Genomic DNA, 13,722 nt, shown 5'->3' with positions numbered 1-13,722 from the left:
TTTTTACATAAATGATTTATTTAACTCTTTGACTTACCTCGGCCAAAAATAAAATTCAGACACTGAAGTTGAGACTTAATTTCCAAATAAATTCACTCTATCCCAGGTAAGAGGCATATATGCTTAGAGTATAATATTAGGCAAAATCATGATCACTGAATATTTAATGGCTTTGCATTCTAACATCAAAAAAATTCTTAGTGGATAAAATAGGTACACTTGGGCATATAAATGTATGACTGGATGATGGCTTCACAGTGTAATGAAATTTCACTGTAGCAAATCAGTAGGGTGTACAGTCAAACTTCATGCTATCTCAATATGTAGAAGTTCTATTTTACCTTTCATTTCTTTGAGACAGTGAGGTGAAACTACATTGATGCTGGTGAAGTGTACCTTAACCCTAGGAATTTGAGGTGTTTATTTTGGAACTTAGACTATCAGGCATAAGCCTGCTGATTATTTTAGAAGCATTCAAATGTAAATAATATAAAAGGCAGTTCCTAATGCAAACTTTGTTTTAAGAGTATAGCCAAATGTTCCAAGGTTATGATTCAACAAGTTCAGAAACTTAGGTCTTAAAACCCTCAACAGTTATTCTGGATTACTTCTAGTATGCAGGTAGGCATTTTTATGCTATTGTTTTGTGTTATACAAGAGGTTGCTTTTGTCTTTGTTGTTGTTTCACTCTCTTTGCATGAGCTAAAAGAACCAGAAAGACATTAGTGCTGCAATGTAGGTATTTCATCTACAGGAGAAAAATAATTTCCTAGTACTTTTTGCAGGGAGAGGTGGGAAGCTTTCCAATTTTGCCAAATAGGTTCCACCTTTCTGCTATTTGGCAAAGAAAGTAAGGACATAATAATACAAAGTTAGAACTCTTAGAATAGGAAACAGAAAATTTTGGTTTTGAAGAGAAAAAAATTCAGTAGATTATTATCCAAGAAGCATTTTTTTTCCTTTGACCCTCAAGAATAAGAGCAGAGGTAACATCAAGTACAAATAAATGGGACAACCAATCAAAGTGATAAGGCCCAACAATATCAAAGACACTGTAACTGTAAATTATACAGTAAAGCGATTCTATAAATAATGTACTTGTGTAAATTTTTTCTCTCATATAGTATTGAATCTGATTTAAAATGAGTTTTACCTGGAATATATGAAGGTCGATGAGTATGTGACCTAAGAATTTCCAAGGAAACTGTTTTCTGTTCTAACAGAGCATAGTAACTGCTGAAACTAAATTAATTATGCTTGGTAACTGCAGAGCTAGCAGTATATTTTCCACAACAGGAGTAAAGAAAAACTAATATAAATTACTGACTTCCATTCTCACTTGGACTTCACAACCCCTGGATACAGAATGTGAAACTAGTCAACTAGAAACTAAAATAGAAGTTTAATGAGACAGAAAAATCCAAGGTTTTACTTACGGGAAAAAAATAATTCCCCTCCCTGGAGTGGAATGTATAAAAAAAAAAAAAAAAGATCCCTAATCTTTTCTATGGTCTTCCGTTTATATTCCACCAGACCATGCTTCCAAACATTATCAAGATTAATATCTAATATTATTTATTGACGACTACAACATGCAAGAAAACTTGTACAGAATTCTGTCTTCTCTCTAGACTGTCATAAACACTGTTAACTCTTTGAACAACATCAATTAGGAAGGCAGAAATTTTTCTTACATTAGACTAAAGCTATATAACCGCAGGTTGAAATATGGAGCTGAGAGCAGTCACAACCAAAATTCTCATCTGTGACGAACCTAGGCCTTTGTCTTAAGGCTTCCTGTTCAGAATTGGCTCCCTGGACCATTTAGTTTCTTTCACACTAACTATAGCCTAGTCAGTTGCATTCCACCCCTTCTCTGCAAAACATCTGCAGACCCCTCCCCAAAACAGCTGCTCACGCCATGCCGTGCCTGCATCTCATTTTAAAGAATGCTATATACATTGGCCTAACTTGATTCTGGGTCTCTCCAAGACAGCCCAATTTTGAAGGTGCCTGAGATCAACTACTATCATAAAGAAAGAAAATAAAATGTCCTTCAGCATAGCATAGTTAACACACAATCTGACCTAAAGACAAAATACATATTAGATAATTTCTATGAGAGTCTTTCATCCCAATAAGACTACTATCTATAGGTAGTTTTTTCCAAAGTTTAATTTACTTACACTAATTTTATCTTATTAAAAAAATTCATTTCAAATTAACCATTAGGGCTACTATTTTAGCTTTCAGGTAACAAAGGAACACAATGGATCTTCATGCAATTAATATTTTAATAAAATTCATCATCTGAACAAAATGCTGACAAACCAATCACACAAATAGTCAGAGTTAAATAATTACTTAAAAGGCTCATTTATATTCTCATATTGATAATTATATATTTTACCTTGAGAAGATATGTGGGAATATTACTGAAATCCACCGGCAACTTCAAAAGGAAACGAGCTGAAAATTCACCAGTCTGTAGAAAGAAAAGTATAATAAGATTAAAATCAAAAATAGACTGTGAAGTGACAATTATAGCCAAGGTCACAAGTTCAACCTGTTCAAAATGCAGGCATCTTCAGATTGGGAAAGCAACATGAAATAAAGAAGGTTGGAAAGTAGGAGAGGATCAAAAAGAAGCATTAAATTATTAGTTACTAAAAACCACAATTAGAATTTTTAAAATCTGCATTTTGAATGTGCAATAAAATTATAGTACAGTAGTACTATCTTTTTGGTTTTAAAAAGTATAAAAAGAATACCTGAATGATTTTTTTTTAAGCCAAATAGAGATATACCTGCCCCTTCAACTCATTTGTATTTTTTAAAGCACTCAGACCACTCACTAATATTTATAACCCACAGGCTCATGACATATATCACCAGCCTTCATAGTGTGTCTAGAAGTATACACAAAGGTCAAACTTCTACCCATATAAAGCAGTACATCAGTGGGTACCCTAAAGATTTAATCTCCTGTTAACATCATTAACACCATAATCTGTTAACATCATTATCATGAACTAATCTTTTTCAGTAATTCTATGAACCAGTCTTCATAAAAAAGAGACACAGAGGTTTGGTGATTTAAAACATTTAACTAAGCTATAAATAATACCTTCTATTTTTTAAAAGAGAAAATTCATGTAAAAGAAAAAGGTTTTCAATTTTTATGATGAGAAAGGCTAAGGAATCACATTTTTTAAAAAATTTCATCATAATCTAGGGGAGGGGTTTTCCAGTTGGGCTATGCAGACACCTAGGGATCCCAAGGAAACTGTGAAAGCAACATAGATGGGTGCTGAGCTGGTGGGGCCCTGGGTCTCCCAGGCTCTCTCATGACAAGGCTGCAGCTTATCTTGGGGTTTTGACATATTGGGTTTCACGATGACATGCTGTTTGAACTAAGAACTCCAAGGATAACCTAGAACTACTCTAAAGAGTGGCTCTCTATTCTTTTCATATTGTGACTACTACAGAGCTCCCAACATCTCCATTCCCTCCCCCCTTAAAAAAACGAGTACCTCAAATTCCCCAAAACATATCTTTAAGCATAGTAAGCATTTACAGATTTTTTATGGATGGCTGGATGAACACCCACCAGCACATATACACACCCCTCACAGATGATTCCACAGCACACACCATTCCTTTCCACAAACACTTGAGCAACTGGCTTCAAGGTCCTGGCCCTAATTTTAAAACTCTGACCTAAAACCTTGAAAATGCAAACAGAAATATAAACCTTGAGCTCAAGAGATAACGATAACTATCATCTGCATAGTTGTTTGCTGTTTGTTTTACTGCTTTCAACATCTTTTAACTTATATCAACCTCTGGCAAGGGACAGAACACTTCTTCACCACCACAAGCCTAACCCTATAACAGAAAAGGCAGAAAGGAGAGAACAGAACGAACAGAACCAAAGCTGAGGCAAGCCAGATCGAGTCACAGCAGCCACTGTGCCACCAGGAATGCCAACAGTGAGAAACAAGATTGATCCTTAGAGCTGAGCAGCTGTACTTTGTATGAAACACAAACTTGTGCTGGCTACTCAAAACCCAACACCTGAGAGTTAAGCACCACTCACAGAGCTACAGACAGCTCATCATGGTAGGTGGGAGGAGAAGGTCTTTGACAGATCCTAATAAAATTCTTACCTTCTCTTATCATTCAAGATTACTAAAAAGCTGTGGTTCTGGTGTTATGTTAAGCTCCAGAGAACTCTAGAACCAACATAACCGGTTGAGTGTGATTCTTTGGACCTAAGAGAGTCTGTTTTTAAGTACCAGAGGTTATAGTTTAAAAGGAGTAAGTATGGGCGCAACATATAAAGTACAGAGTTAAATGGGAGCTAATAAGACAGACACCTAGTCCAGTGGGAGTTTGGTGGTGGGTGTGGGAAGAAAAGAAGAGTCTTCTTTTAGTGCTACGTACAGTGCTATAGAGGATGGAACACTCATCAAAGAACACATGTTCCCAACAACTGTCTCCATTCCCTTCCTCCTATATAATCAATTTTTCCTCTTTATCCACTCGATCCTATTAGCATGCACACATCATGTAAAAAAGTCTTTCTTGACTTTGGGTCACATCTTATTTCTGTTCTACTTTACAAAATAATCTCCTACGAAGAATTAGTCTATATTTGAAGTCTGTATTTCCTCTTTTATTATTCTCTCTTGAACCCTCTCCAGGCAGCCTTTCTTCCCTATCACGCTACCAAAACATCTCATCAATGACCTCTCCATTGCCAAATGCAGTGTCATTGCTCAGTCCTCACCTTATTACTGATTCTATCAGCAGTACCTTGACATAGCTGATCTCTCCTTTCCTGCAACATAATTCACTTGGTTTTCAAGATCCTACTCTCTCTTGGTTCATCTCTACTTCACTGACCCTCTGATCTCCCCAAACTCTGAAAAATGGAATACGCCAGGGCTTCACCCCAAGACTTTTTTCCTTTATCTACACTCCCAGGTCATCTCATCTAGGCTAATGACTTTAAATGCCATTTATATGCCAACGATTCCCAAATATCATAACCCCATCCCAGATCTCCTATTATTTCAAGTTTCATTTATCCAACTACCATGACTAAAATCAAACTTGCTCTTCCTCCCATATTTATCCATTTCAGTAAATGGCAAGACCATTCTTTTAGTCTCTCAGGCCAAAAACCTCAGAATCATCCTTGACTCCTATCTTTCTCTCTCATCCCACATTCAAAATGGTAGCAAATCCTGCTGATTCTACCTTCAATTTATACCCTTAGTTCAACCACTTCTTACCACCTCCATAACCATACCATCTGATCTGAGCCACTATTATCTCTACCTTTGATAACTGCAGTCACCCCTAACTGCTTCAGGCCTTGCAATTTATTCTCATCACCATTAAAGGCAAAGGGATCCTTTAAACACATTAGTCAGATTATGATCCTCCTTAGCTCAAAACTCTCAATTGGCAGGGAATTAGCTGCTTTATAGCATAATATGACAAGGTAACAATTTAGCAGAGATGTAAAAGAGGTGACAAAGCAAAACGCGTGAAATGTGGGGGAAAAACATCCCAGGCAAAGAGAACAGCAAGTGTAAAAGGGATTGATGTAAGAGTATGCCTGGATATTCAAGAAAGAGCAAGGAGGTTAGTGTTACTGGAGCAAACAAACACTAATACTGATCTCAGGTTACCCAAAACCTCTTTTCTCCATAGTCTAAGCAATTTATAAACCCCTGTAGGATGTGCAACAATCATTCATAAAAGTAGAGAACATTAAAGTGGCTACTACTTCTAGGTAGAACACTTGTTAAGTCATTTCTGGGGGGGATGTTGAGACAGGTTTTTTAAAAGTACCAAGGGATTAGAAGAGGTTGATTGGGAAGACAATAACAAGTCAAACTCAATTCATTTCCTCTTCATTTTCAATTTTTAGAGGCCAACCATCTATCAAATAGCCATTTCTACTTACTAATCTAAAATGTCAATCTGCATGTTAAAGTGGCAAACTCAAAACTTTTAGTTTCTTACACTCAATGGCTCTTATGTATTTTTTGAAACAACAAAAGAAATAAAATGTGAGATTCAAAACAATTAAAAGAACTCTTGTACATATAAGGTAATCAGAAAGATAATTGCATATTTAGCACTTGGACTTATTTGAACTGCTAGTTATTTTAGTCCACGCACTGCATTTTAGCTCTTTTGCCCTTTTTTAGTTTGTACAATACATTTTTATTCTACCAGCTATTTTAGACAAACATTCTTTTAAAAATGCTCAAATGATCCCTACTTTATCCCTTCTCGAAATCTTGACCCTAGAACTAGTATAAATTTAGGTTTATTGGCAACAGACTGATTTACACAACTAAATTCATAATAACTGAAACTTAAGACTGTGAAAAGAATTTGTCTACGAGAAACCACAAAAAGTACTTTATAATCTCCAACTTTCGAGCCTACTATACACTCTTAATATTGCCATTGAGAGACTAAAGAAAACTTAGCACTTGTTTCTAATAGCATTGGAATATTGGAAACTAAGACTCAATAATTCAGCTTTCAGTCCTGCCCTGATTTTCCTGGTGACCTGCAAACTAACCTTCCTCTGTGAAACTGAGTAAATGGTGAATTAAAACATATCTTAATGTAAAATTTGAGCTATAAACATGACATGAAGAGCAAAACATAAGTGAAAAATCCTTTCCGAGTTCTACCTCAAACAATGACTTTTCTTGTGTTTCTATATTTGAAGTTCTAACAGTTATTCAAGCAATTTACGGTCACTCTGTTGTAACGTCAAAGATTGCTTCCATAGCGATCTTTCCTGTAAGCTGAAAATGAGACATTTAGATGCAGCCAAGTGAACAGAATAATTTGATTTTTTTGTCAATCCTTGGTCGAATCTTTTCTTGGATAAACGTAGAAAATTATCTGACCTATGACTGTTAAAATGTCAGCCATTCTGCCAACTGCCTTAATGGCAATTTCCCCAGCATTAGCGATAAATACGTGCATCCTTCCTTTTTTCGAGTTATAGTACATTGGCAAGTAACTTAAACTAACGAGACTAAGTTTGGGCAATTTATTAGGTCTAAGCCTTTCTTCTGGTAACAACAGTTGTGTCATAGTTCTCTCCTCCTTTTTAAAGTGACAGGTAGGCATCTTATGCAGAATGGGTTCAAAACCCAGGTTGCTCTGTAAAGGGAAATTTTACTTTCTTTCTTAGAGATTGTTCCCTGTCAACGACCAAGCTGTTATTTAAAACTGACTGCTCTTACCACTTAGATAGCTAAAAGCTAAGAAATACTCAAGAGTGACTATAACTTTAGCTGGGTGACAGCATGGTAAGGGTGATTCTTCAGTGACTCTGCCTACAAATATCCTAAGTCTGGAGATTGTTCCTTGGCAATGCATAAGTATCTATCTACATTCTGAAAAGGAAAGCCAAAGCCAGTCTAATTAGAACATCTCTTCCTTTACAAAAAGGGTTTCTAAGATATACTATTTAATTATCCCCAAAACCTTGTTTGGTAGACTAATTCATTTTATACCTATTTTAGAAACAAGAAAACTAAGGCTTAGAACAGTCCAGAAACCTGCCAACAGTAATTGAAAGAGTAATAAAGAGTCAAAGCTCAACCTAAGGTGCAGATGTATTTATTCATTCATTCCTCTGGATTAAGAGCCTAAGGTGTCAGGCCATATACTAGGCGCTACAAATATGATGAGTAACAGATATGATCCCTGCCCTCCTGAAGATTATGGTCTAGTGAGTGAGTCAGATATTAATCAAAATAATACTCCTACAAATTACAATCTGTGAAAAAAAAAACCATCAGAGAAAGGGTAGGGTACAGTGAGAGCTTATTTCATGAAGACCTGACCTGTCTAGGCTTTGAGGCTCATTTCTTTGAGGGAATCTTGAAAAAGCCAAGTCAAAAAAACACGTGAAAAAAATAAATAATTAGCATCGTCCAGGAAAACTCTGAAGAAGAAAAGTAATGAGAGAGGGCTAGTAAAGCATAATATAATGACACAATAATTACAGCAAGGTGGTACTGGTGTTAAATCAACAGACAGACCAATGGCACAGAAAGTTAAGTACAGAAATAAACCCAAAAACACTGAGTGTACGATTGATGGTGTGGGATAATTGGGTAGCCATCTAGGGATACAGAAAAGATCCATATTTCACAATATGTATGACAATAAAGTCTAAGTGGATTAAGAATTTCAGTGTAAAAACTGAAACCATAAAGAAGAAAATATTGATGAATTTTTCACAGCAGCAGAGAATACCTTTCTAATATGACTCCAAATTCAGAAGCCATAAAGAAAAAGACAGATACACTTGACTACCTGAGCATAAAATTTCTGGATGGCAAAACACCACCAACAGCAAAGTCAAAAGACAACTGACAAAGTTAGGAAAATATATTTGTAATTCTATCACAAAGAGCTAATGCCCTTAATGAAAAGAGATTAAAAATCCAAGAGAAAAACAGGTAAAAAACATATAGAAAAAAAAATACAAATGACTCTTAAACATATGCAAAAGTGCTTAACTTCACTCATAAAAAAATACAAATTAAAACTAATCTGAATATCATTATTCACCAAACATATTGGCAGGAATCTAATAGCACTTTAAAGATATCACTGCACTGTGTTCTTACCTCCATTTTTTTAGTTAATTAATTTTTAATTAAATTTATTGGGGTGACATTAGTGAATAAGATTATATAAGTTTCAAGTGTACAATATTATAATATATCATCTCTATTGTGTTGTGTACTCAGCACCCAAAGTTTAGTCTCCTTCTGCCACTATATATATATTTAACTCCCTTTATGCTCTTCGACCTCACCCCACCTCCCTTCCCCTCTGGTAACCACCATACTGTTGTCTGTATCAATGAGTTTTTCTATTTGTCTGTTTGTTTGTTTTGTTCATTAATATGCTGCTTCCTGTTTTATATCCTACTTATGAATGATCACCTCCATTGTTTTTGATGAAAAATCAGTGGTAACTCAAATAATTGCTCACTATATATAAAGTGTCCTTTATTGGTGGCCACTAAAGATTTTCTTTTTATGTTTGGATTTCAGTACTTTGACTATAATGTGCCTTGTTTTTTCCATACATTTGTCTTGGCTGGGGTCTGTTGAGATTTAAATCTGTAAATATATGTCTTTCGCCATATTTGGAAATATCTGGACAGTATTTCATCAAAACTTTCTGCTCTCTCTTTTTATCTTCTCCTCTTCTTCGAGGACTTCGCTTTCATGCATATTAGATGTTTTGAATTTGTCCCATTAACTCCACTTTCCCTTCTAAGTATCAACCCCCATCTAGTATCTGCTTGCTTTTGATCACTCTCCAGTGCCTTCAGGCACCTGGCTTTATATTTTGTCTAGTGCTTATAGTTGTTATTTGTGGAAGGACTAATTCTACAGGAGCTACCTGGCCTTTATGCAAAGTAGAACCTGACAGGAATCTCTAAATGTGTTAATACACTGTTGACAATACTATGGAGAAATAATCACTCTCACATATTGCTGCTGGGTTAATAAATTCATATAAACTTTATGGAGGGCACTTGGATGATAAAATTATAAACACAGGTACTCTTTGATCCAGCAATTGCACTTCCAGCTATTTATCTTGTAGACATAATTTAATCCATGCAAAATGACATGCACAATATTATTTATAACAGCAAAAGATATAAAATGACAATAGAGTTCAGATTATAAATTATACAGTTCAATTATACAATGTAATAACACAATCATTTTTTTAAAGAATGAGGAACTCGCGTTCTCTATGTGCTTATATGGGAAAAGTCTCTGAGCTATATAATAAGTCAAAAGCAAGGTGCAAAAGTATGTAACCTTCTGCATAAAAAGGGAAGAAATACGTATGTATCTGTATTTGCTTAAATGTGCATAAAGAAACTCTGAAAAGATACACTAGAAAAAAGCTATATCAGTGCTTACATGGGGTGTGAGAAGAAAAGAAGGCAGCACAATTTGGGTGGACACAGGACAATGATGGGAGGAAAACATTTCACTATATACCTTTTAACAGAATTTGATTTCTGAACAATCTGAATATATTACCCACTCAAAAAAAATAAAGAGATTTGAAAATTTTAAGGTGTATATAATGAGATGCTCATAATTCATGCATTCACTCATTCATGCATTCGGTAAACTTTTACTGAGCACCTACTGTGCCATGTACCAGGCTGGGTAATGGCAATCTTAAGAACAGCACAATACAGTCTCCATCCTCATGAAGCTTAAAGTCTACTTTGACTAGATAAAATATTACAACGTGATGATTTGGCAAGGATATTTACAGGATGCTTGGATGCTTTGGAAGTAATCGAGTTAGGACTTAGTTTCAGGTTAACATAATTCCAATTCAAACTAACGTGAACACTAAAGATAATGCAGGTTCACCAAGATGAAGCTAATGCCAAATTTATCTAACACCCATCCTTGAGAGGACAGCTAAGCTGACTATTTAATAAAGGAAACGCTGGGACTAGAGGGTAAATTAAGTTCAAGAAAGTTTTCTTTACTGTCCATGTGAACAGATTAAAGTTCAAAATAATCAATAGTTTGAAACCTTGAACTGCACTGTTGGTAGAAAAGTAAAATGGTGCGGCCATCATGGAAAATGTTAAGGAGATTCCTCAAAAATTTAAAATCAGAATTAGCAATATGATTCAGCAATCCCACTTTTGGGGATATACTGAAAAGACATCAAAGCAGAATCTTAAAAGATATCAGCAGACCCATGTACAGTACAGCATTATTCACAACAGCCAAGAGGTGGAAGCAACCCAAATGTCCACTGACCAATGACTGGATAAACAAAATGGGGTATATACACATAATGGAATACTATGCAGCCTTAAAAAAGAAAGAAATCCTGACACGTGCTATACCTCGAAGATGTTATGCTAAATGAAATAAGCTTAATAAGCTTAAGTTAATAAGCTTAGCATAATGTCACAAAAAGACAAATGCTGCACGATTCCATTTCTGTGCGGTATCTAAAGGAGTCAAAACCATAGAAACAGAAAATAGAAAAGTAGCTGCTAAGGGTTGAAGGGAAGGGAAATAAATATTTAATTGCTAAGGAAGTTCAGTTTTGCAAGATGAAAAAGTTCTAGAGATCTATTGCACAACAATGTGAATATACTTAATACTACTAAACTGTAGACTTAGAAATAGTTAAGATAGTAAATTTAATTTTTGTAACAATAAAATTTTTCAAAATAAATTTACGAAAAAAATCTTGAACTGAATAAATAAGGTGATTTATAACAAGAATGAATTTTAGTCCTACTGATTCAAAGGCATTAATCAGTATGAGACCTTGGAAACTATGTCCTTTAAAGAAAAAGCTGAAGAAATAAGAGGAGGCAGGCATATTTAACTGAAGGAAGATTAAGTGAAACCTAAAAGAATTAACAAAGAGAAGAGAACCTAGACCTATTCTGTGCTTAACTAGAGTTTATTACTAATTATTCATTTAACAAATGTATATGAAATGTAAACAATGTGGCAGGCACTGTTTCAGGTATTTATGACATATACTGGTGAACAGAACAAAGATCCCCACCTTCATGGAATTTTACATTCCAGTGGTGAGAGACAAACATTAAACATAATAAGTAAGTGTGGTAGGCTGCTTCTAAGTGGCTCTCAACAATCCCTGGTATTCACATTCTTAGCAATTCCTCCTGTGTGTATAGACTGAACTTAAATAGAATATAGCAAAAGTGATGAGATGGCACTCTGAGATTAGTTTAGAAAGAATGACTTCAGTCTTGCTCACACGCTCTCACTCTCTCCTGTTTGCCTGCTCTACTGAAGCCAGTTGCCATCTTATGAGCAGCCCTGTAGACAGGCCTTGAGAAGAAGCAAGGGACTGAGGGCAGCCTCTAGCAAACAGTCAGCACTGCACTGAGACCCTCAGTTTGACACCCATAAGGAATTAAATGGTATCAACAACCACATGAATAATCTCAGAATGGATCCATCTCCAGTTGAGTTTTGAGAAGACTGCAGTCCTGACTAATACCTTAAGTTCGGCCTGTGACAGGCCCTAAAACGAAGAGTCTACACAGATTCCTGACCAAAAAAATATGATAATAAATGTTGTTTTAAGCCACTAAGTTCTGGAATAATTATCTTATATGTAGCAACATATAATTAATACATTCATTATATGGTACGTTAAAAAGAGATGCAAAAAAAATGTAGAGTAAGATAAAGGTGGGAGTGGATGAGTCAGAATTTTAAAAAGGAATGTTACAAAGACTTGCACATGAATGTTTATAGCAGCATTATTCATAACAGTCAAAAGTAGAAATAACTTAATATCCATCAATGGATAAACAAAATGGGGTATATACACATAATGGAATACTATGCAGCCTTAAAAAAGAAAGAAATCCTGACACGTGCTGTACCTCGAAGATGTTATGCTAAATGAAATAAGCTTAATAAGCTTAAGTTAATAAGCTTAGCATAATGTCACAAAAAGACAAATGCTGCACGATTCCATTTCTGTGCGGTATCTAAAGGAGTCAAAACCATAGAAACAGAAAATAGAAAAGTAGCTGCTAAGGGTTGAAGGGAAGGGAAATAAATATTTAATTGCTAAGGAAGTTCAGTTTTGCAAGATGAAAAAGTTCTAGAGATCTATTGCACAACAATGTGAATATACTTAATACTACTAAACTGTAGACTTAGAAATAGTTAAGATAGTAAATTTAATTTTTGTAACAATAAAATTTTTCAAAATAAATTTACGAAAAAAATCTTGAACTGAATAAATAAGGTGATTTATAACAAGAATGAATTTTAGTCCTACTGATTCAAAGGCATTAATCAGTATGAGACCTTGGAAACTATGTCCTTTAAAGAAAAAGCTGAAGAAATAAGAGGAGGCAGGCATATTTAACTGAAGGAAGATTAAGTGAAACCTAAAAGAATTAACAAAGAGAAGAGAACCTAGACCTATTCTGTGCTTAACTAGAGTTTATTACTAATTATTCATTTAACAAATGTATATGAAATGTAAACAATGTGGCAGGCACTGTTTCAGGTATTTATGACATATACTGGTGAACAGAACAAAGATCCCCACCTTCATGGAATTTTACATTCCAGTGGTGAGAGACAAACATTAAACATAATAAGTAAGTGTGGTAGGCTGCTTCTAAGTGGCTCTCAACAATCCCTGGTATTCACATTCTTAGCAATTCCTCCTGTGTGTATAGACTGAACTTAAATAGAATATAGCAAAAGTGATGAGATGGCACTCTGAGATTAGTTTAGAAAGAATGACTTCAGTCTTGCTCACACGCTCTCACTCTCTCCTGTTTGCCTGCTCTACTGAAGCCAGTTGCCATCTTATGAGCAGCCCTGTAGACAGGCCTTGAGAAGAAGCAAGGGACTGAGGGCAGCCTCTAGCCAACAGTCAGCACTGCACTGAGACCCTCAGTTTGACACCCATAAGGAATTAAATGGTATCAACAACCACATGAATAATCTCAGAATGGATCCATCTCCAGTTGAGTTTTGAGAAGACTGCAGTCCTGACTAATACCTTAAGTTCGGCCTGTGACAGGCCCTAAAACGAAGAGTCTACGCAGATTCCTGACCAAAAAAATATGATAATAAATGT

At 35.3% G+C, this 13,722-nt stretch overlaps 1 protein-coding gene across 4 annotated transcripts in view; it reads right to left on the bottom strand.

Moving 5' to 3' along the window:
* The window catches only part of BABAM2 (BRISC and BRCA1 A complex member 2), a 362,799-nt gene that overhangs the window by 238,730 nt on the left and 110,347 nt on the right, over positions 1-13,722 (bottom strand). For all 4 annotated transcript variants that reach the window (XM_011370731.2, XM_023536945.1, XM_011370732.1 and 1 more), the window contains one exon: positions 2,411-2,485. In XM_011370731.2, the coding sequence (XP_011369033.1) occupies positions 2,411-2,485 (75 nt within the window). The remainder of the gene's footprint in view (positions 1-2,410; positions 2,486-13,722) is intronic.

This window comes from Pteropus vampyrus, unplaced genomic scaffold (assembly GCF_000151845.1).
Source record: "Pteropus vampyrus isolate Shadow unplaced genomic scaffold, Pvam_2.0 Scaffold173, whole genome shotgun sequence".
NCBI lineage: Eukaryota > Metazoa > Chordata > Mammalia > Chiroptera > Pteropodidae > Pteropus > Pteropus vampyrus.
This window is presented reverse-complemented; position numbering and strand designations above follow the sequence as displayed.